The sequence below is a fragment of the Eucyclogobius newberryi genome, unplaced genomic scaffold, assembly GCF_026437365.1.
Source record: "Eucyclogobius newberryi isolate DKJ021-1_F unplaced genomic scaffold, fEucNew1.0.hap1 SCAF_4, whole genome shotgun sequence".
NCBI lineage: Eukaryota > Metazoa > Chordata > Actinopteri > Gobiiformes > Gobiidae > Eucyclogobius > Eucyclogobius newberryi.
The window spans coordinates 9,827,655-9,852,765 of NW_027316056.1; the positions used below are offsets into that span (position 1 = coordinate 9,827,655).

Genomic DNA, 25,111 nt, shown 5'->3' on the forward strand with positions numbered 1-25,111 from the left:
AGAGTCCTGTTTGGCCTCAATCACAAAGGAGACCTTCTTTATGAGTCCGTCCAGTCTCTGTGAAACCCTCCGCCACATGTTTATTCCCCCCAGAACACCACACTATAGTAGACAGCCACCACCAACTCACACAACAAAGCTGGCAGCATTTTTTTAGCAGCTCTTAAATGAAGCTAGTCCTCTCAGAAAGCACAGTCTGCTTTGCATCTTGTGAATCAGATTGGTATTGACTGACTGATCTTCTCGTCCGCCTACTGCCCCGAGATATTTGGTCACACCTCTATCTCCTCACCGCTGATGTTTACAGGATGTGCGATGTCTACTAAAGTCTAGGAGGATCTTCTTTGTCGTCTTGGAGGTGTTCATCTGCATGGTTCAGGTGACTCCATGACTCCAGGTGACAAAGTGTCTCACAAGGGCTCTGTATTCTCCTCCTGGTCAGAGACACAGTCCAGCCGAACACATTGTGGTCTGTCCATGAGGTAATGTGTGATCCAGGGCACAAGGGTTGGTTTGTCCTGCATGGTGGTGAGTGAGGGGCTGTGAAAGAAACATCTATGAATAGTATTCTCACAGCACCACTCTTCCTGGATGACTATATTTAAGGAATAACATCTGGTGTATCTTCTACTCTGGATAAAGAAACGATAAACACCATGTACGATAAAAAAACAAAAACACTTGTACCACGTTTTCTCACTTTAACAGTTCATTTCCCTCCTCTGAACTAATGTCTTAAATCCATACAATCTCAATCTAAATGTATCTTCCTGAACATGTAACATTAAGTACTGTCTAAGGGCTCACTTAAACTAAATTCTGTTCTGCACCAAGTGTGCAGTCTTCCCGTACACCATGTGACGTACAGGTCGTTAGTTTGATTATTTCCAGACAAAAGGGATTAAATCGCCTCAGTGGATTTTAGTTTATCAGTTTTCTGTCCTGATGCGTCCTCTTCTGGCCAACTGCTCCACCTGCAGCCAAAGGGGACAAATCATCACTGATCATTCTCTTGTTATTGCATAGATTGTAGCTATAAGTCGTTTTGTTGTTTTGCACAAAGTTATGGAATGAGGGTCGTTCTTTCCACAAACTCGAAACTCAAACTCATAGTATTTTGAACTTAACGTTAAAGTCAGTTTTCAAAAAGAGAAAATTATCTTGAATTGTTTTTTTAAATATCTGGTCATAATACATTTTCTTACATTGTAATTATCCATATTTCATTCCCATGCTTCAGTTCTGAACTAACATGTGCACATGTTTAACTGTGATGTGATGCAATAATAGGTGCATAAGTGTTATATTTAGGCCATATGTAGGTTATTACAGGTTTGAGCAATGAAACAGCAGCTGGACGTCAGGCTCGTTCATGAGATCAAGAATAATGCAGGCTCTTTAACAAAGCACTTTACTTGAAAGGCAGTGGCAGAGGTTTAGATCCAGCCTTTAAATGTGCTGTTTTGCTCTTGTGTGTTATTAGATCTTGTGTTTTCTGGAGCTGGTCCAGCGCTAGCCCCCCTCCGGCTCCGGCTCCGGCTCCGGCTCCAGCTCCGGCCTCAGCCTCTCTCTCCCGGAGGAGGAGGAAGTGTCAGCGCAGCGCGCTCCTTTTATTGGTCCACAGATGATGCTCATGATTGAACCTGCTCCAAACAACAACAGCGTCTCTCTCGCTCGCGGCTCGGTTTAGCGCGGACTGGGCTCGGACCGGAGCCGTATTGGAGCCGTATTGACGGGTTCTGGGGTGAATCCGAGGCTGTGGTCGGAGCGTGCGGCGGTGCATCACGTCTCTGTGGATGTTTACGGCACAGCCGCGGTGAGATGAGGTGAGAGGCTGCGCTGTGCAGTAATTTATCGCGGTGATGATGGAGCCATAACGCGGCTGATGCGAGAGGCGGAGGGTGGGGCCACGGAGGGAGCAGACTGTCTCTGACCGCGCTGCCACCAGTCACCGGGCCCGGCTCGCCGCGGAGAAAAGGCTGCTGCTGCTGAACGTGCGGAGGATGAGCGGTCCGCGGTAGCGCGGTGCAGTCGTCATCCTCCGCTGCAACAGGACTCATTATGAACGACGCACAGGAAATGTCTCCGGACTTCGTGCTGATGCGGCTGGTGTCCGCGGCCGAGGAGCGGCTGGACGCGGAGAATGGGAACGTCTCTGCGGTAAACGGAGTGGCGCTGGGCCACAGCGGCGGCAAAGCGGCGCTGGAGCTCAGCAGAGAGCAGGGCCTCGACAACAAAGCGGAGTCAGAGCCGCAGAGGCGCGAGGCCCCGGGCTTTGAGTTCAGCACGAGTCCCGGATTGAGGCCACAGCTGCTCGTGTTCCCGGAGCTGGACCTGGACCGCGGGCCCACTGTAAACAACAACAACAACGGCCTCAGCGCGCAAGACGCGGAGCGTCCGGAGGACGAGCCTCCAGGCGCGGACAGAGCCACGCGAGGCGCGGTATTTGAGCTCGCGCGCAGGTTTGGAGAACTGCCGCGGTGCTCGTGTCAGGCCCCTCACGCACCAGGGGCCACGGGGCCCGAGGTGGACGACCCCACGGAAACCAGTGACGCGCTCCTAGTTCTGGAGGGCCTCGGGGGCGCGCTGGACGAACCGCAGAGCGACGCGGACGATGCAGCGCGGCAGGACTTTCTTCTGCACCGAAAACGCGACATTGTGCAGAAAATGTCAGTGTCCATCAGCAGCCTCCAGGCGGAGCTCACGCGCCAGGTGCAAGCGCACGTGCAGGGGGCGGATGGGGGCGTGTCCACTGACGTCACACAGGTAACAGCAAAGACTCCCGTTTCACCTGGGCCGCACTGGGCCCGTAGTCCCAGTCCAGTACTCACGTGCATGCCCAGTCTCACGTGCACGCCCAGGAGGAGACCCGAGCGCTGCTCGAGCGCTCCTCGGACTCCGTGCACGGGCCGGGCCACAGCGGCCGCAGGAGAGAAGACTCTGAAGGGAAAGTCCAAGAAAGGCCTGAAGGTTCGACTCAGTAAATTGTTCCGGACCAAGAGCTGCAGCGGCTCGTCGCACCTCCTCGACAAACGACCGTCCATGACGTCGGTGTCTTCATCGAACAGCCTCCTGGACGTGGGTGCGGAGCAGGACACAGCACACAGGTCAGTCTCTTCTGCAGGCATAAACTTTAGTAAACATGAACAACTTTAGTCTGAGACAGAACTGATCATTCAGGACCTACTGTATCAAAACCATGTTGATTACTAAATGCTAATGCTTCTAAAACAAGGCCGCGCAAACAATGCTACACTAACCACCAGCCACCAGGGGGCTTCAGAGCTTTGTTTACAAATGTTCACACTGCACCTTTAAAGCACCTTTAAAGCACCTTTAATATTGGAGGCACTAACATCTTTTTATCTAACTCTGTTCATGTTCTCCATTTACACCTGTCTCCTTGCCTCCTCGTCTTCTCTCCTCGTCTTACCTCCTCTCTCCATACCTCCTCGTCTTGTCTCCGCTCTACTTGCCTCCTCATCTTGTCTCCTCTCTCCTTCCCTCCTCATCTTGTTTCCTTGCAACTTGCCTCCTTGCCTTGTCTTCTCTCTCCCTGTCTTCTCCCCCTGTCTTCTCTCTCCCTGTCTTCTCTCTCCATGTCTTCTGTCTCCTTGCCTCCTCATCTGCTCTCCTCGTCTTACTTGCCTCTCTCCTTGCCTTCTTGTCTTACCGCCTCTCTCCTTGCCTCCTGGTCTTGTCACCTCTCTCCTTGTCTCCTTGTCTTACCTCCTCTCTCCTTCCCTCCTCAACGTGTCTCCTCTCTCTTTGCCTCCTCGTCCTGTCTCCTCTATCCTTGCCTCCTCGTCTTGACTCCTCTCTCATTGCCTCCTTGTCTTTTCTTCTCGTCTTAACTCCTGTCGCCTTGCCTCCTCGGCTTGTCTCCTCTCTCCTTGCCTTTTTGTCTTGTCTCCTCTCCCCTTGCCTCATTGTCTTCTTTCCTTGCTTCCTCATCTTCTCTCCTTGTTTTACCTCCCTCTCTCCTTACCTCCTCGTCTTACCTCCTTTCTCTTTGCCCCCTCGTCTTACCTCCTCTTTCCTTACCTCCTCATCTTATTTCCGCTCTCCTTGCCTCCTCGTCTTACCTCCTGTCGCCTTGCCTCCTCGGCTTGTCTCCTCTCTCCTTGCCTCCTCATCTTGTGGAAAAACAGCCAGCCCAGACTGACCCGGGCCCACAGTGCCTTCTCTCCTGCTGCACTCTCGGCTTCACTTTCTGCTTTTGCTGGTAAGAGCTTCGTCTGTGTTTATAAAAATATATTAACAAAAGTACTGAACAGTCCGTGGAATTTTCCTCAGTAAGACCCAAGTTACTTCAAAATTATATTAAGTAGAAGTACATTTTAGTGGTCCAAGAAATGACTCAACTAAGAGTAAAAAAGTATTTGGGAAAACTATTCTTCGAGTAAAAGTTACAATATGGAATGAATTTATAATTTTAAGTTCATGGACAAAATAGTGCACAAAAACAAGTATTTTCAAAAGATAGAAAGAAACATACATGTTCAAATCATTCAAATATTGTCAACATAACATACTTTTACTCAAGTACGATATCTGATACTCGAGCTGCAAGAGATAATGCAACCAAATCAAAATACTAATATTTAAATGGTCACAATTAGCAAATCACAAAGACTGTATTTGTACTTATTTACTTATTTAAGTAACATATTTCCCTTTGCAAATAATTCATTATCCTGTCTAATTATCTAAAATGTGGCTAACACTGTTGTTAAAACTTCCACAAACATGTTCTGAAATGAGATCAGCAGTTCAGACTTCACTCTTCTCTTTATTGCTAATGCTCTTTGGTGTGTTTGAAATGTCAGCTTGGAAGAAAGTACTAATTTCAAAACAAACATCACAAAACAAATCAAAAGTGTATGCAAAAAAAAGTTTGAGTAAACTAATGGTTGACTCCTAAATATTCAGCTAACTCACTCATGCTTTCTCCTTTCTGCTGCTGTCCCATAAACAATCCCATTAAAATCTAAATTAAATAATCAGTCAACTAACACAAACTTTGGACGACTAAGACACCATCAACCGATTAATCGACTAAACAATTAAAGGTTTACAGGCCTAGAAACTGCCACAGTATGGGCAATTTATCTACCCAGCATTTATAAAATTACAAACTTAATATCAGAATCAGAAAAGATTTATTGCCATTGTCATTGAAAAGAATAGAAATTTGTCTCGACGTTAAGGTGCAACATAAAACAATTAATACTAAAACACTAATAATAGCAACGTCTATAGGGTCAAATATGGCATGCATGAATTAAGAAACACGTTTTTCTTCTCCGACCAGCATTGCCTCTCCACAGATCTGACCTGTATGTCGGCCTTGGAGCATCAGTTCCATGGAGACAAAAAGATGACAGACCTCATTCTTCAAAAACACTGTATAAACTAACCTGGTCAGCCTCGCAATATTTGTTTCACAAACTTTTTAGCTGATTTAAAATTATTTTGTTTATTTTAAACGTGCGATTTAGACATAGAAGCGATTTGTGTGTTTGAGGACGGAGAAGTAGTCTGACTGGATATAACAACAGTTTTATTTCTCTGCTCGTTCTGCTGTTGTGACCAATCAGCTTCAGATATTGTTCATGACTTTTCTCTGTGGCTTATGACAAGAGCCTGTCTAGATTGAAATGGTGTAGAACTTAGTTTTGAGTGATGCGCATCAATCTGACAGAACCAGGTTATGTATAAATTAAAGTGCCTCTTACTTTTAGGCTTAGTCTTTCTAAACCTGCTTTGATTAACCCCAAGTTTTTACAGATTCATTGTTATTCTTACCAACAAATATTAAAATCTGACTATATTTTTGCATTATTCAAAGTAATATTTAAACAATGCATCACAATGAGCTAAAATGTGTCAGTGAATGTCTTGGTTAAGGTTTAAGTGTCACACAAACTATACATTGAGCATAAAATTGACCACAAAAGGGAAGAAATAATCACTTTTGTCCCTTGTTTGGGAAGTTACCTTAGATGTGTCCGTCTCTTTTTGAAGTAATTTTAATAGTTTTAATTATAGACGATACGCTCAATAATCTAATTTTGTACATCTCTAAATTCAGACTAATGGCGTTCTCTCCCAAATGAATAGTTACAATACATATCATCTTTAATTGTTCAAACCCAGGTGCAGAGTCGTGGTTGAACTGCTGCAGACTGGAGGCTGGTGGGTTTGTGATGTAGTTTGACTAAAATAAATTCTGCTGAAACCACAAAATCCTCTGTAAAATCACCGTTAGGCCCAGAGAACCACTGCTACTGTCCTACATCAGTCTGAGACGGGGCTGAAGCGGTTCCATACAGTCAAAACCCTCCTGATTTAAAGTGCATATGACAGCTTCACATGTGTTTCTAATTATGACTTAGTTTAGTGGGCTAGAACCTGTGGTAAATATTGATCATAGTTTTACATCAGTTAAGTGGCAGTTTGGGAAGAAAAGTTGAAAAATAAAAGTTAAAATTCTAAGAGTTCTAAAACAGGATCCCTCTGTGATGTCATCAATAAGTGACACACCATCAAAAATGGTGTGTCGCTTATTGACAACTGACACATTCTTCTGACAGTCGTTCCAACCAGGAAGTATAATTGTAAACAAAATGGTTAAACTGAGAAAAAGGCAAATTTTTTGGTAAAATGTTTCATGTTCACAGTATTCTAGTTAAATGTGTGTTCTAACCTCATATGCTCACCGGCAGCTCCAAAAGAACATGTGTGCGCTGGAGCAGGACGCATACGGCTTTTGTCTGATAATTGAACCTCAACTAATAAGTTTAAACACATTCCTGTTGGATTGACATAATATTGTCTGAATATTGTTATCGGGATCTTAACAAAATACTCGGATGTTCATTTTTGTCAATATTGCCCGGCCCTAGTCTGAACCAGGACAATCCTAGAATTAAACCAGATCTAAAGCAGAAATTAAACTAAATGAGTAAACAAGAGAAAACATCTTTAGGGAAGTATGGATTTTATTTTTTGTGATTCCACTTTAATTTTTGGAAGAGCAATTCTGTTCCATTACATCATTTATTATAATTGGAGCAGTGATGGTAAGGTTTTAAGATGTTATTGCTTTGACCACAATGTTCTACAGTAAGACATTAAACGTATTCATCTTGCATATAGTCAATATAGTTTCTATTGCAAATGCCTTGAAAAACATTTCAGCATTTTACTAGTGTTGTCAAAAGTGTAGAAAATCATATACAGTACTAATCTAATCAAGTATCAAAAGTAGATGTTAATTTGAATAAGCACTAACTTTAAACTCTTTCCAGCTCCACATGTATCGCTCTCTTACCTATTGCATTCAGAACATCATAAATATTCACCATGATGAGTTTATAAGCACTTTTCACGAGTCTAGGGTAAAGCTAACAAACAGGAGCATTTACGTTGCACTTCATGCTACCCGGAGAATAAACCGCTTTATGCACTTGGTTTAGTTAGTTACAATTTATTTTGAACGTTGCAGGGAAAAGAAACGAGTACATAAACAACATGTTTTGTTCAAAAAGGAGTGGAATAAACACTTTAATTAATTCCCACCCCCTCTCACCCCCTTAAGCAATACTGTACTTCCCCCGATCTGAAGGTTTTAATGGCTTTGAATCAACAAACAATGGATGCGTATTTTCTCGATCACTGTGACCACTGATATTCACTTTCACCTGAATAAATACTTTTACTGAGGCCAAATAGTTTTTACATTCCATACAAAATAATCCGGTACATGAATTAGTTCTGTTTTTCATGTTTCAAAACAGTAAAACTATTCTGTGGAGCAGTCTAACTCGGCACACTTCTCCCGTTAATGATTTCTCTTGTGTTCCAGGTGAGACCGTGTCGTTAGTGGATGTGGACATTTCTCGCAGAGGGACTCACACTCCTCACCCGCCAACGCCGCCTCCGCCGCCACGACGCTCCCTCAGTCTGTTAGGTACGAAAGCATCCGCCTCTACAGGTCTGACTGGAAGTCTTATGCAGCGATGCACGGTTATGAAAGAGATATTGAAATGTTGTTTCTTTGTGATTAGATTTATTTGTTAAAATCCAGATTCAGTTCAAAGTGCACATTTTAAACATGTCTCGGAGCATTTTAATTGGCCCTTTTTCTCTATAGATCCTTTTCACGATGGGCCCTTTTCATGATAAGCCCTTTTCATGATTATCCATCTGTAACTCGCTCTCCTTTTAATTCATTGTTTTTTAAATTAAAATGAATTAATTATTAGTTATGAGTGATTTTAGCAAGACTCTGCTAATTCCCCATAAGGCATGAATGAAGCAGGAAGTGGAGGTCCACAGTTTTAAGGTAACTAGTCGGTTAGTTTCGTGAAAAGGGCCTATTTTAGAAAACTCTGCTGTCTTTAACCGTACTGAGCCATTCAAGGGATCCAAGGCCTTCAAGGTCTAGCTTCCATGTTCACTTTAGCCAAGGAGTAGCTACACACCAGAGCGAGATGTTCATACAAGAAAGAACATAGACCCAGATGACAAAAAAGCAGATATACACAGACAATAATCATTTTTCACCAAATGCTCACTTGATCTTGTGATAAACCGGCTTATTTTCACTGATGCTAACTTATATGTTGAGCCCACTTAAATAGAAAAAAAGCTAGCTAGCTAGCGCTATACAACAGCTACTTATCGACGCACAACACACATTATATTTCCAGTGCATGAATCGTTTAACATCATCCAAACCCAGCACATTCTATAAAGAGAGGTTAAATGCAGTGTAGAGGCACAAAGGAGTGAAATAATTGGAGAGAAAGATGACAATAAATCAGTTTCCAGTTTATGCTAGCTTTAGCCACGTCTCACAACGACATAAACTTGGCTGACAAAACTTTTTGTGAATCACTCATTATTATTATCAAGACCAGTCAAAACATGTTTATAATGAGACTCCACAGAGACAAGAGAATATTACATTTACTAAATAATTGCAGATCTTTCGAATTGTGATTTTGAGCCACTCGCGATGAATCTCTCAGCCCTGATCACAATCAAATCAAAATTGCAATTTCAATAGCCTGACTTAGCCGACATAAAATATCCTCTCTTTTTATAAAACCCACTGACTCTATATTTTTAGATGTATTATATTTTCAATCCCTCCTAAGTTAAAACTGTTTAAATTGTGCACTGTGAACTGACTCCTGTAACACCAGAATAGCAAATCTAATCTCAAAACTTTCCCTACACTCGTCTCTATTGACTTTTTGTGTTTACATTTTCTATTTCATCCGTACAGAGTGTGACAGTTAATCCATGATCTAATTCAACCTCTTCTCAGAACCGTCTTTGACAACAACTCTTAGTTTCACCTTCGCCACAAAAGGGACTTTACAGTGAAAGGAAAAGTGAACTGTTTTAGTTGCACAATCAGGAGAATCTTTCATAGTCTGTGTGCTTTCTTTGTTGTGACGATAGAGACTTTACAAGGAACATAGATTTAGTAACAATTACTTCAAACTTACAAATGAAACTAACTCTGGTATTTGTGGACATTGTGGCCTGTTTTCCTGTGAGAAGCTCTTGGCGGTGAGGTAAAATCAGTTTAGACTTTTGTGGTCCGACTTGTTTTATTCATGCGCTTTTATCTTTGTAAATCACGCGCACTAATGGCGCTAAGATTTGTTGTCGTTTGCCTTCCCAAAAGCAAAAGGATAAAAGTTGATCTGGCTAATGTTACTTTTTCGAACTGTTGTGTCGGGTCTTTCTTGCACAAATCTGTTGCTGTTATGACATGGATAAGTCACAGTGAACTCCTAAATGTGGTGAGGTTTAGTCAAAGAGCAGATGAACTGACAAATCGGCCGGCGATGTGAGTTTACGAGTTCTTTACCTGACTTGTAGTTCCTTCCTGTAGACCTTTTAGTTGCTTATTCGATCCATGGCGTCAGGCTTTAGCCCAGAGGTTGTTTTCAGTGTGTCCTCCATCAGTTTTCATTGGCTGCTGGGCTCGGTGTTTGCCAAAGTGTCAGTGAACAGTCAGCTGTACCAGAGCATGACCAAAATCATATTTATTCCATGTTTAAATGACTGAAACTGGGGCTTTAGTCATGTCTTTCCAGCCCAGTTGTAACAAGAGCTTTTTCCTTTTAGTCGACTAATGGATGGTTTTTAGTCGCCTAAGAAAAGTATGATTCGACGGCCGCCCTGTCGTCCTCGTGCCATAAGCTTTATGTTGACAATAATCAGACCAAACCTTAAGATATGATTTACCATAGTTGGTCTCATTTTTTCTATCCATTAAAAAATACCAGATTTTGTGTTTTTATTTGAGGTTTTATCCTTCCATTAATTTCTTTGATCACTACTTTGTACTTCTACTTGAGTAATATTATTTTAAAGAAACCTTACTCTTACTTGAGTACACATTTTGGGGGATCCACCCACCTCTGATCTCCACGGAGACAGGTATGTGGCAGGAAAATGTCATATTGCACCTTTTAAAGATATTATTTCAAAGTGACTTCACTCCACAAACCTGGGACAGTTGGAGAAGTTGCAGCTCAGTAGCAGATTATTTTTAAACCATTGTCAGTGTAAAACCGCTGAGTGACCTTTTCTCTTATGTGTGCATTTTCTGTGTTTTCTTTTCTTTGACCTTTTCTCGCGTCGAGCTATTTGTCATTTCCTGACCCACATAACTCAACAGCGCCCCTACATACATGATTTATTACTGACACAACTCCAGAAGCCGGTGGATAACACTGCGGCATGCAAAGTGTATCAAAGTTTTGGCACATTTTAATACGTTTTTATTGACTTCTTTGTATGTGTTTCCCTTAAAAAAATACATTCTCGAGATTTAAAAGGACTTAAATTCCTAATATTGATATAAATAAAATTAAAGTAACTTACATCTACATATATCTTCATTGAAAGTTGATTAACCTAAACTTTTTTTTTATTCAGCGACAAATCGTTAGGAAAGATTACATCATTCACATTTGAATTAAGTGTAATTTGGATGTTTATTTAAACTTTATAGTTTTTTGTACTTGTTGTAGATATAATAGAGATATTTCAGAATGGTTTGTTTAATATTTTTGCTAATAATGGGGGGGGAATGCTGTTAATGCCTGTGTGTCAACTCATTTTGGGCCGCGAGCCAAATTTCGACTCTCTGTTCGAACATAATGTAAAAAAAAACTTAAAAATAAAAAATGAATAGCTTTATATAGCTTTGTAATAGATATTTGTGAGTCCATATTCATGCAACAGGAACAGGAACATGGACGTATTATTTCTGATATCCATGTTGATATCACAGACCTGTTGCTGCTGCCGCACAAACTCAATATGAGCTCACTATTTTTATAGAGTAAGCTTAGTGAGAATAGGTCGGTGTAATCCCTCATTCGTCCAGGCGTGTTCCATAGTAGAAAAAGCTTCAGTTGTAGTCATCTGGACTCAGTTAGAAAAAGTAGACGTTCCGACTCTCATCCAAGAGTCAATAACAGAATTTAGGTCGAGAACTCCGATATTAATACTGTTCTGTGGTAAGACCCACCCATTGGGAGGAGCCTTCCTGAAGTAGAAAGAGTTGTTGGTTTCAACAGAAACTCCCCCTTGTATTTACCGAGCTAGCCTATTCAGAATCTTAATGGGCTATTAGAATCCTCTTTGTCTTAGTGAGACCCTGGCTCAACCACCCTGAGTACCTGATTAGCATTTGAATGCCCTGGTCCTTTACCTTTCCAGGGGTTCAGTAACCCATTATAGATAACAGGAAGATTAAACCTTAGCCCTCCATTTCTGTTTAAAGAAGGTCTTTCTTTTTTAACAAAAATAGACCTAAATTCTTTTATTGACAATGACTCTTGGATGAGAGTCGAAACGTCTATTTTTCAAACTGAGTCCAGATGACTACAACTGAAGCTTTTTCTACTTAGTGAGAATAAACTGAGTGCATTGTGTTTGTGTTCAGTCCCATTAGTGTTCATACTTTATTACACTCTGACCCGTGTTTTACCTGTGGCTCCTGTGGCCTGGTTTGCTCTGGTTTGGATGTTTTCCTCACAGAGCGTCGTCACAGAAGATTGTTTTGTCGTTGTTAGCTCCACATTAGCGCCGCTTTTACCTTGAGCAGCACGGGAGAGGGGCGCAAATGACTGTGGGACTCGTAGTCCTGAAACGCTACAGATCTGTCTAAAATATTTATGATTAATATTATTGAAACATGAAAGAAAATATGTGTACTAATATGATTTATGGATTCATTTAAATGACTCTTCAGAGATTCAGTTTTTTTTAGGTAACTCTTCAGTCTCTGCATGTGGTTCCTTTCCTTCCTAAATTCTTGATAACTAATCCCTTATCCTCCTCTTCTGTTTCGTGTCCTCCTTTTCTGCCTTTTTCCTTTATCCCTCCATCCTCCCACTGTTTGGCCTCCGTCTATAAATCCTCCCTCTCTCTCTCCTCGTCTCCTTGTCCTCACTCTTCCGTCCTCACCTTTGTGTTCTTCTGTCTTCGCGCTCTTTTTCTGTATCTCTTTTACTCTGTCTCTCTATCTTCTTTCTTCTTCTCACCCTTCACCTATTCACCCTTTTCTCTCTCACATGTTATGCTGTCTGTTCTCCCTCCTGTCTCTTCTCATATTCTCTCACTTCCTCATCTTGCTCTTCCCTCTTTTCTCGCTCTCTCTCTTTTGCTCCCTTTTCTCTCTTTCTCTCTCTCCCTCTCTCTCTCTCTCTCTCTCTTTCTCTTTCTCTTTCTCTTTCTCTTTTCTCTTTCTCTTTCTCTTTCTCTTTCTCTCTCTCTCTCTCTCTCTCTCTCTCTCTCTCTCTCTCTTTCTCTTTCTCTTTCTCTTTCTCTTTCTCTTTCTTTCTCTCTTTCTATCTTTCTCTCTCTCTCTTTCTCTCTCTCTCTTTCTCTCTCTCTCTTTCTCTTTCTCTCTCTCTCTCTTTCTCTCTTTCTATCTTCTCTCTCTTCTATCTTTCTCTCTCTCTCTCTATCTTTCTCTCTCTCTTTCTCTCTCTCTCTCTTTCTCTCTCTCTCTCTTTCTCTTTCTCTTTCTCTCTCTCTCTCTTTCTCTCTCTCTCTCTCTCTCTTTCTCTCTCTCCTCTCTTTCTCTTTCTCTTTCTCTCTCTCTCTTTCTCTCTCTTTCTCTCTCTCTCTCTTTCTCTCTCTCTCTCTCTTCTCTCTCTTTCTCTTTCTCTCTCTCTCTCTTTCTCTCTCTCTCTCTTTCTCTTTCTCTTTCTCTCTCTTTCTCTTTCTCTTTCTCTCTCTCTCTCTCTCTCTCTCCCCTCTCTCTCTCCCTCTCTCTCTCTCTCTCTCTCTCCTCTCTCTCTCTCCTCTCTCTCTCACTCACATTCAGATGATTTTGCCGGCGCTGTCCCGGTGCAGCGAGGGCCGTTTGTGCTCAGTGTGATGGGAGCGTCGCTGCAGTCCCTCCCCCTGCCTCCCCCTCCTCCCCCCTCCCTCTCCATCCACCACAGCCTCAGCCTCAACGGTAAGACCCACAGCAGCAAAGCATCATGGGAAAGTGAAGCTTCTCAACATTATTGTTAAACATTTTGTCTTGAGAGGATGAAGAAAACTCCATGATGCCTGATCTCACTGCACTGGGGCAACTGTCACTCATTATGGGCACGACGATGACTCAAATTCAATAGACTTAATTATCTCTGACTCGAATATCATCCTGACGAGTTTGTTAGTTTAGTTTGAGGAACTCGAGCTTTTTCACTCATAACAAACTTTTTCCAGTTGACAGAATACATTTTTCTATCAACTGAGGCGTTAGAATACAGTACACATAATAATAATAAAAGTGAATGTTTTTGTTTCAGACGCGTTCCTCCGAGCCCTCCCTCTGTCCACGCCCTCCGCAGCTGAAGCCCCGCCCCCTCGACAAGCCCCGCCCTCTGTGCTCTGCGCCTTGAGACGATCTGAGGCCAGCAACTTCGCAGCCAGTTTACGAGAGCTCGAGAAGGTATGAGCTGTCGTACTGTATAAAAGACACTGTTTATTAGTATATGTACATTTTTTCCATTTTGTGATGTTTTCATATTTATGTGTAAAAATGTCACATATTTTGACATGTTAGACACAAACAATTAACAAAAGCGATTTCGGATTTCTTATTTAGTATTAGTATTAGTAGATTTGACTGAAAATTGGTGTAACAATTTTGATTTTGCCTCCTTTTGTGGAGTTAAATCTTTAATAAGTCAAGCTTGAAATTAAATATCAACAAATCCTTCTATATGATCCGTCAAAATCTTGTTGAGTCCAAGATTATAAAGTTTATAAATGTGTAGGTGCTACTTTAAAGGTTGATCGTTATGTCACTGTGGGAACATCTTTTGGTGCATTGTTGTTGTGTCCAGGTTAAAGCTTTTATATTCAGAGTTTTACCTGTAGCGTCTCATGAATCCCTCCACATGCCCAAAGGGATTCATTCAGTGCTTAAGCACCGTCAGTAGGGACTAAATAGAACTATATTTGAAACAGTCAATTCATGCTGTGTTGGTGCTGCCTTGATACTAGGGATGTTACACTGAAAACTTTTAGTGTTACAATTGGAGAAAAAGCATCAAGATTTAAAGATTATTCATGATTACTGAGACCAAGCAACAGTGATATCTTTAATTTATTTATTTTTTTCCACATTTTCAACACATTACTAACTATTCCTCAAGATAGTGACAAAATCGAACTTTCCGAATGACAAAAAAAACAGTCTGGACATCCCGACTTGATACACACTCAGTTAATTCTGTTTGTTTCTGTCCTGACGTGTGTTGTGTTGTGTCTCTTGTCTCTGTGCAGTGCGGCTGGTACTGGGGGCCGATGAACTGGGGCGATGCAGAGATGAAGCTCAAGGGGAAACCGGACGGGTCGTTCCTGGTCCGGGACAGTTCTGATCCGCGTTACATCCTCAGCCTGAGCTTCAGGTCTCAGGGCGTCACGCACCACACGCGCATGGAGCACTACAGAGGTGAGTGTCAGCAGAGTAACTGACTCTAATGATGAAAGTAGAAGCAGTACTGGTGGTAGTGGTTTAGGTAGTAGTTGCATTAGCAATTGTAGCGGTTGTAGTTCTAATAGGATCAGGTCTCTACAAACTACAAATGTAATAGTATAAGTTCTCAACAAAAGTCAGTAAGGCCGCAGTTATTTTATTACTTGGTTTACAGATTTTTAAATGAAATATATTGAACAGGCGGGCGAAACGCACCGAGGGGGGGGGACGCGGCGCACAGGTGAGTGTAACAGTAGATTTAGCGTGTTTTGCATTGTTAGAACAGACGCTTCCAAGTATGCAGCCTTAGTCTCAAAAAACACGCTGGAGAAAATGTGGTAAACGGGTTTAAAATGTGTATTTGCGATAAAAAAGGAGTTAGCGCTGCGCGTAGCAGACACGGAAACGGGCGCGCGCGTTTTCACATGCTCTTCCGGGACCGCGCACAGGGACGGAGCGGCTTCGTCACAGACTCGAGCAGGATTTTGACCAAAAATTGCTTCACGCGCTCTTATCTTTTGACTTGATACCGCTTTTTAAAAATTTCATATAAAGCTATTTTGCATTGTCGCCGGTACTTTAAAAAAAAATTTGATTATAATTTATTTTATTTATATTGTAGAAATCAATCATCTAAGTGCGGTGCATCCGTAAATCAAGTAATAAAATAACTGTGGCCTAATGGGCACATCAATACCACAATATCAATCCTAGGCTTGTTTCCACTGGTTCACTTGGGAGCAGATCGGGGCGGTCCGAAAGTTCATCCACCAAGCCCCGGGGCAGTCTCCCATTCAAGTCAACGGCAACGCTCATTGGCGCCCATCACCAGTTTAGCCTTTAGTGGCTAGCTACATCCGATACTTCCCAGTCCACCAAACATCTCCCACGTACCACATGATCGCACTTGATCAGAGTGAGAGTTGCAGAGCAGAGTGAGCCGAAACTAAAGATTTAAAAAGAAGACTGAAGGATTTTCATAAAGAGAAAAAGGTTATGATCTAGCAAAGCTAACACGGCTGTTTATTGGTACATGAAAGATCATTTCCAGTTTAACAAGCGGTAGAAAATGGATGGATGGATAATGGATTTAAATATAGCCCAATCCAATGAACTACTTAAAAATATGTTAAAACGTGGTGCAGAGGCTTTGCAGAGAAGGCAAATAAATGCAGGAAAAAACTGATGATAATCCAGAAGTAGTTTCTTGTTTTCTCTAGCTTTAGCCACATCTCAGCCGCACAAATGTTTGTTAATTGCAGGGATTGGCCTCAAGATTAAAAAGTATAAGGACTAGATTTATTTAAGAACACAATCCGTCATGTTTGGGTCACTTGCTGTTTGTACTAATTTGAAACCCTTTTCTCTGGAGCACACATAATATTGATATGATGTCTAGATGTTTGAGAGTGAGTTTTTTCTTCGGTGTGTTTGGACTGTTATGGGGCCATGGAGTCATGTCTAGAAACACATTTATTATTCAGACTGAAATGAGGCTCAGATGAACGCACTGAACGGTGAGCGCTTGAATGCTCCACGGCCCAGATTCTCGACAGGCTTTTAGACTCATGCCCCAGAGCCAGATCCGGGACAGACTGGTCCTGCTGTGGATCAGATCTGTGTCTGGGCAAAAACAATGACCACACTATCTACATGTTTGTTTTGGATCAGGCCTATTGAACATGGCTTTGCGTAGCAGTAAACAGTTATTTGTCGATGCCAATATATTAGAATCCAGAGGAATCGACGGGCGATATGTTTTGGGCTGATGTCTAGCACCCATTTTAATTATGTTGTGTCTACTTTTGACTGCACTGCATAATAAAGGTATAAAAGGGGGGAAATCAATAGACATTATTTTTAGAGATCCATATTTTACTAGTTGGATTTTGTTCATTTTTTTTAACAAGTCCAGGGGCAAAAACATTTGAACTAACATTTTTAAAAATCCATTGTTTTCATCAAAAAAATTAGGTTTTGTTTTGAATTTAATTAGAGGACAATTTTTTACAGAGGAATGTGGGACTTAATTTTGTTTTGATTGTTTGTATTACAGCTCTATTTTATTATGTTCGGCCATTGGAGTGGCTTCTTACTAATAATATTAGTAACCATGATATTTTCAAGTGTAGATAAATAGTGTAGTATAATTAATATATTATTAAGTATAATTAATATATTATATTAATTATACTACACTATTTATCTACACTTGAAAAGATCATGGGTGTACTGGGTATATTTTGTTTCCAAAAATAATTATATTTATTTACTTTAGTTTAGCCTTTTATTTGACTTGTTTTTATGTCTGATATTGTTTTTATAAGTGGAGGTGCAGAACATTTCTTTCCATCCTAAACTTTCAATTACAATTACTGCAATATTTTGGTTATTCATGAAGTATATTTTAAATGTTCATTCACTGTTTGTCTTAATCTGGAATACCTATTGTTTAGAGCTTGTTTATTAAAATGTTAGTTAATTCCTTTCTTGTGCCGTATTCTTTAGTTTTATAGTTTATTACTTACTATAACGACTGCTATGATGACAAAATAATGGCTATAATCATATCCATTATGTTTCTTAGCCTTGACCTGCTTTATGCCTTCCACAGTCAGAGTCAGATCCATGTAAAGTCTAACACTCGAAGGAAAAGTGATGTTTAAGCCTTTTCTACATTCTCACCACCATAAAATACACTCGTGGATGAACACTGGATACTGAAAGTGTCCATAGGCTAACGCTGCCTCTCTGCCTCATGTTTCAGGGACGTTCAGCCTCTGGTGTCATCCAAAGTTCGAGGATCGCTGTCACTCGGTGGTGGAGTTCATCGAGAGGGCCATCATGCACTCCAAAAACGGAAAATTCCTCTACTTCCTGCGATCTCGGGTCCCAGGTCAGAATCGGACAAACACACAATGTGAAAATGAGGAGGGAACTGACTTTTACTGGCTGTGTTTAGGCAAGTTACGATGGAAAAGTCATTAGATTTATAATATAACCCTAACCCATGGAGGAAGGATAGATTACAATAAAGCTTCTTGTGAGATGATTGATATATGTAGTTTTTATCTTAATATGGGTATTTTGACTTACTATATTTTAAGTAAGTAAGATTTGCCAAAAGAAAAGGTAAGTTTTCTCCTTATTTCAAGTTTGAAAATGCTTGTCTTTTTCGATTAAAAAAAAACCCCAAGATGTTTTGGCAATCTTAGTCATCTTAATTTATCGTCAAAATATACTCAAAACAAGATAAATACTACTTAATTCAAGCATTTATTAACTTTTTAACTTATTTTAGATGCATCATGTGGATATCATCAATGGCAGCTTTAACAAACGTCACTTCCTTTTCCTTTCTTGGCCAGTTGAAAACATTTTAGAAGTGCTTTGAAACAAAAAACTACTGCTCAGGATCTATGAAAAAAACATGATTTGTCTCCAAACAATATTGGGGTACATATTTTAATGTCCTTTAACAACTTGAATTTAGTCACAGGTTTTTCAGTTTTAGGACAAGTTTCTGTGGATAGGACTTGTTTTTGGTCACACTGATATTGGGGCTAATAACAATAATCAAATTACTCAATTTCAATTGGAATATGTTGCATTACTGCAATACTGGACATTTTGTTGCATTTGTCCCTGAGCTAGTAATGAATTACAGCCCAACACTGCTTTTTGAACCTGACAAGTTATAGTTCTTTCATGTGAACACACAGAACACACAACTGTTATTATTATATTAAAATATGTCAATCACTTAATAATCCAAGAAGTCCTTGGATTATTAAGTGATTGGATTATAGTGAGGTGAAGTCCTTTCTCCTTCACTAGACTAATTTCTGTTTAATTCTGTTTTTATTTTGTGTTTTCTCCCGAAGAGAATCTTGTAAAAGCAGCACTTTGTGACAAAATGAGACCACTTCACTCCATTGATAAATTCTTGTCAACCCTGAAATAAGAACTGAAATCAGCACTCTGATTGGCTGAAACCCAGTTCCACTTTGTAATCTGAAAAAAGATGACCATTAATGTCATGTATCATGTACATGACATTAATGTATTGACAATGTACCAAAGGGTTTATGAGAGTGAGGGATGAGTTAGATAAATGTAAGAAGTGAAGGTACCAGCTCTAAGGCCGAGGACATCGCCGTATGCATTATTTTAAGTATAATTTTATGTTGGTATAATCCCTCATTCGTCCAGGAGTGTTCCATTGTAGAGAAAGATTCAGTTGTTGTCATCTGGACTCTTTTTTTTTTAAACAATACGTTTCAACTCTCATCCAAGAGGCAGATTGAGAATGACTCTTGGAAACTTATAACTCTTGGAAACGTCGAAATGTATAGTTTTTTCAAAAAACAGAGTCCAGATGACTACAACAGAATCTTTTTCTTTAATGGTTTATGTCATCAGCCTAATTTTTACTCTCAAAGTGACCTGTTTTGTCTGTTCCTCAGGTCTTCCTCCGACTCCGGTGCAGCTGCTGTATCCCGTCTCTCGCTTCAGTAACGTCAAGTCTCTGCAACATCTGTGTCGCTTCTGCATCAGACAGATCGTCCGCATCGACCACATCCAGGAACTTCCACTGCCCCGGTACTGACATCTACTCCTGCAACACTGCTACTGCTTTTACTATTCTTACTACAACTACAATACTGTAGGTATACTATACTGTTACTAGCTATGTACTGGAAGCAACCCAGGAACTTTCACTGCCCAGGTCAAAAGCCTTGTTTCCACTAGTTCACTTTGGAACGGATTTGGACGGTCCAAAAGGGTCTCCACTGTCTTAGCCCCTACCACAGCAGACCATCCAAGGTCTAGCTTCCAAAGGGGTCAGGCTTGTTTTTGGCTTCCAGAACGCTTCAGGAGGAACTAAAAATCAGAGCGAGATGATTGGAAAAGTGACAAGACTCAGGCCAAAACAAGTCGACACAAAAAGCTGCTATATTGAACTATATTTCCTATTCTATATTTCCAGCGATGCTAACTAATATGTCGCTCCGACAAGCAAAACACTGCTAGCACACTTTAGCTACACCGGTTTACCGAAACACAGCACTCAAGATAAAAAATATTTCCAGTTCATAATGCATCAGAAAAACCCCATGCATTACATAAAGAGATGCTAAACGCGATGTAGAGGCTTTGCAGAGAAGTGGGAAAAAATGCAGAAAAAGCTGACAATAAACCAGAAGTAGTGAACGGGGAATTACTAAACATCTTTTTTCAAAGTACTGAGATTGGCCTCATGATTAAAAGCATAATTTGAGGTATTATTTATCAATAAAACATTAGCGGTATTTGTGTTTGAATGACATCAGTTGCTCATGTAACAGACTCATGAAGACACACTACGACATTAAGAGTAAAATAACTAACAAAGCGCTCCAAAGTCAACTGGTCTGGGGTCAAAACTTGGGTTTATACTACTACTACTTTGTCTGACGTCTAGTTCCATCTTCATTCTGTTTAAATGCAGAAGGTTCTGGAATCGGACCATAAAAGAGCATCAGATCATTTGTAGCATTTGTAACACAGAAGACGTCATCTGTCAAATATTCTCGGAACATTCAGAACAAAATATATGATTTCATTTACTTCAGATTTATAGAGTTTAGTGCTTCGCTTGTCGACTCTGCAGAAATCTGCTCTGTTTCTCAGCCCTCAGCGTTATTTTCTTTTTTTCTTAAAAACCGCCATGTTTTTTCGACATCCACTTGGGGAGGCTGGATATGTTTCCAGACCTTTTTAAAGTATTGTCAAAGGGTCAAGACCTATTTCTATTTTCCCATGCTGCGCTCTGTGCACCAGGCATTAGACAACAGATGAAAACTAGCCGTTTGGCTATCTCTGGCATAACATGCAGTTACTGTTGGTCAACAAAAAAATTATAAAAAAAATGCAAGATACTACAATACAAGATGACTGGACGATTTTTCAAAAAACGTTTCAACATGTGTTTTTATCTCCACGCAGACCGCTAATCTCATACCTGAGTAAGTTTTATTACTACGACCCGGAGGAGGAGATGTACATGTCTGTGAAGAGCGTCCGATCCACTAAAGAGGCCGAGCCGGAGACACAAACGTAGCACCAGACGCCGACAACAGTGAGTCAAACACAACCTGTGATGCAGTAGAATCACAATGAACACACTCTATTTTAGAACCGCACATAAGACACGATGAGAAGAGCTGTCACTGCTGCTGTTTGCATCGGTCACTTTCTCTGCTTTTTGTGCCAAATGCAGAAAAAGGGCTGTATATAATTTAGATCAATATTCAGTCATTTTTAGTCGTCAATCATCCTTGGGTCTTTTTATCAAGAGGTCTAAAGCTTCCGTCAGTAAAAGTATAGCTTGGAGTTTAGACTTTTGGGACATTTGGCGTAAATGGCACTACGAATTATGACCTGATATTTTAGGAGCAGATTAGACATTTGGTTTGGTTGTTTCCAGGTGAACGTTTGTATGTTGAGAGGGCAAACTGTTCAAAAAACAAAAATGTAAGAAGAAAAAAAAGAGTTTTGCCAGTAATGTCTCTCCTTAATAAAGTTTTAAAGAAACAGAGCCGTGTTTCTCACAGTATAGACTATCAAGTCTATATTACCTCATTGTTTTGGTTTACAGGTTAATAGATGGAGGACTGTTGTGATTGGCTCCCAGACCCCGGCTTCGTCCAATCAGATCCCTGGAAACGAGTGTCCCGTTTGATTGACTCGGACCTGCTTCCTGTTGGATTTTACCTGAGGGGGTTGTTTTGCTGCTTTGAAAAAAAGAAAAAGAAACTTGAAGAACTAAAGACGTTAAAAGACTGAAGTGAACCAAAAGGAGCACAGAGGATGGACATGTTGGAACTAAAACATGATCATACTTAAAGAAAACAAACTCTGAAAAACTTTAAATATGCACTGGTTTCTTTGTACGAGTCATTTCTGCTGCCGTTTCCTCGTTTCCCTCCATTTTGTTGAAGATGAGGGTTGTTCATTCAACACTGACAGATAAATGCACAGAGGCAGCAGGTTCTATGGGAAAACTCACCCAAAATTGTCATTTATTTATATCACATTATTATGCAGATTCCTGTTCCTCATGTTTTTAGTGTTTTGCATTTTTGTACTCAAAGTTATTTGAAGTAAGAACAGCTTCACTGATCAAAATATATTAAAACCAGTTAAAGATGCACTATGGGACATTTTTGATGGAGGGTCCGCCACCTGCTTGTCTCCTTGGAGATGTTATTGTATTTCCTGGAATTTCCCACAGTACATCTTGAAAGTTATTTCATTTACTACATTTTGAATGATGCTTTTTAGTAAGTAAACTTGAATTGCTCAAAAACGTGTGTTGGGGCTCACTCTCCACAGAACTAACCTGTAACTTGGCCTGGTGGCGTCACCCGCTTGTCTCCATGGAGACTAATGTCTGTACGACTACTTTCTACTGAAAGGTCTAAAAGGTTTCATCTGACTTCAATAACCACTCAAGTTTTGAGAGTGAAAGTGTCATTGCTTTGCAAACAAGGGCAAGTTTCAGCTATAACTCCTCCTTTTTCAGGACCAATCAGAGCTCAGGAGAGGATAAAATCTGTTGTTCAAGTTATTTACATCAGACTGAAACTTTGGATGGAAGTCAAAACGTCTTGATTTCTAATACAGTGTCACAATGTCTATGAAAGCCTCTCCTCTCACATGAAGCTAGATAAGTTTAATGCCATACCGGCATTAACTAACCAACAGCTTCTCCATGGAGACAAGCAAATGGAGGACATTTCACCTACAACGTTACATAATGTCACTTTAAAGGAGACCTATTATGCAAAATCGACTTTTAAACCATATTATGATTGCAGCTCGTCGTCATTAAACCACTGAAGTTGTATTTAGAGTGATTCGTGCATATTTGAGTCATCTTTACTCTCCATTGTCAGTCCAGGTCTTCACCGTGTCACGGGCACTGACATTTATTATTTACACTGTTCAGTAAACCATAGCACGTGTAGTATTCGACAGCGTCACAGAGTCATTTGGACACAAATGAAGAACAGTTCCTCTGTCCGCTCTCGTGAACTGCAGCTCTCCAAAGACGACGTAAAGAAAAGAAAACAGTGCAGCAGTTTTCAACACAGAAGTAAGCAAATATTGTGTATTAAGATGTCCAAAATACACCATAATGCTCCAAAGTCGTCGTCGATTAGAACTATATGGAAGACAATAGCACAATAGGTCTTCTTTAATACATCTTATTGATGAAATATGCTTAAATTGAAATACTTTATATTTTAGATAGTGCAGAAAGTGAGGATGAGGGTCATTTTTGAGACCTTTAGAAAGTGGTAACTATTGTTTTTTTATGAAATATTGGGAGAAATTCAAATGGATTAACTTCAGCCAAACGTTTGCCTGAGAAATCCAGAATGATTTAAGTTCTCAGATCTCAGGCTGGTCACCACCGTCACCACCTCAGGCCAAACTCGGACAACTGTGCGTCAGATTTGTTTATTTCAGTGACATTTGTGAAATAGAGATTGGTCATTCACAACTAAATCAAACTTCTCGCACCTCAGATGTTTGTGTTTCTGCAGAAATCAGCCATTTTTTCAGTCTTCTGTTATATTTTGTTTTTCTTTCCTTTTTCCTTGTTTGTTTTGATACAGACTTGTCCCTGATTGGCTGATCCACCTGTCAATCATGCCCATCTGAACTGACTCGCATCTTTATAATGTATTTTATAAGTGTCACGTGTAACTAGTTGTTTAAAAGGGTTCCTCAAATTGAAATGAACTACACTTCCCATGATCCTTTGCCTCTCAGTGCATTTATCTGCTCTTCTCTTGGTTTTCTCTGTTCAAATGTCAGGTGTATTTGGCTCATTTGGTTCTCAATATCCTGATGCTACAGCGTTTTCAGTAAAAGGAGAAAAATAAAACCTTTGTGTCGTCATTTTTCAGGGGCCGTTCTTTATCACGTAAATTAAGATGCAAAGGAGGAACTTGGAACATAATCTTTTGTGATTGAGTGTCTGAGTGTGGCTTAACTGCTGTACACAGTGACTTGGTCTTGTTTTAATGCGGTAAGTCACGTTCAGCCAAACAAGACAGAGTTTATTTATTTAGAAAGAGTGGGAGGAAAAGTCTCGAGTCAAAGTGTAAATCATGCTGTTACTACAATTGTGCACAAAGACTTGAGCAATTGTTCAGTGCCACGACCACAGGGGGCCCACATGCTCTGGTGGTCGGTGTCGAGACTGGAGAGAGACAATTTTCCTCTACAGTTGATGCAAACTACACTAAGTTAAACTCAAGAAGAGGTTATTATTATGAGTGCAAATCAAGTGCTTCTCGATCTGGGGCTTACATACACATACATGGTTAAAATGTCAAAATCTATCCATGTACACATTTGCTCCACACGACCTGATAGAATGAAGAATTAGCCTTTAGGATTTTTTGTTGCCTATTCAAATAATAGGGGGAAATATTACAACTAAAATTCACCAGAATACCAGAAATTACACAGGAGTATATTTTAAAAACAAACATGCAGCTGAATAAAAGACCTGCTTCTCTAGAGATCCTGAGTCTCTCTTTCTTTTCTTTCAGGGTTTTTCAAATGGTGGGCCACAACCAGAATTTTGTTTAGGGCCACCAAATGCCTAGAGCCGACCCTGTTCTTAACTAAATAAAGACAAATAACAACAACAACAACAACAACAACAACAACAACAACAACAACATGTGCTCCGAAAAGGAAACCCAAGCGAGAAAGCCACACTTTTGTTGAAATCAACTCTAGCTTTTTTTAGGGCAGATCCCTTTGTGTCTTTTGGGAGAGTAATTCTTGTGTCTTATTATTTGTACAGCTCAGTGCCTTTTCTATTTGAAGCCTCTTCTCTTGTTTTTCAAATACAAATGCCCAAAATTTCCCATATTTGGGACTTATTCACCTTATTCCATACGACGTAATCCTCCTTCTGGTTGTATTAGTTACATAGAGCTGCCGACCTCCAGAGAAAATAAGGACTAAAGGACTAAAAAAGTAGTTTTCAGGCCGTCCAGGGACGTCCAGGTGCAGTGTTGA

General features: G+C 40.5%; 1 protein-coding gene across 2 annotated transcripts; it reads left to right on the plus strand.

Annotated features, from left to right (window-relative positions):
* The first annotated feature begins 1,613 nt into the window (after nucleotides 1-1,613).
* On the plus strand, nucleotides 1,614-23,960 carry socs7 (suppressor of cytokine signaling 7). Of its 2 annotated transcripts, XM_072463094.1 has the most exons (10): nucleotides 1,614-3,107; nucleotides 4,152-4,225; nucleotides 7,871-7,975; nucleotides 13,373-13,507; nucleotides 13,848-13,990; nucleotides 14,830-14,998; nucleotides 17,790-17,918; nucleotides 19,489-19,624; nucleotides 21,011-21,143; nucleotides 21,663-23,960. In XM_072463094.1, the coding sequence occupies exons 1-9, from the start codon at nucleotides 2,062-2,064 to the stop codon at nucleotides 21,123-21,125; spliced, it is 2,052 nt and encodes a 683-aa protein (XP_072319195.1). In that variant the 5' UTR covers nucleotides 1,614-2,061; the 3' UTR covers nucleotides 21,126-21,143; nucleotides 21,663-23,960. The 2 variants fall into 2 exon arrangements, with proteins under 2 accessions (XP_072319195.1, XP_072319196.1); XM_072463095.1 differs by lacking the exon at nucleotides 13,373-13,507 and having other exon boundaries at nucleotides 1,616-3,107.
* Nucleotides 23,961-25,111: the final 1,151 nt, after the last annotated feature.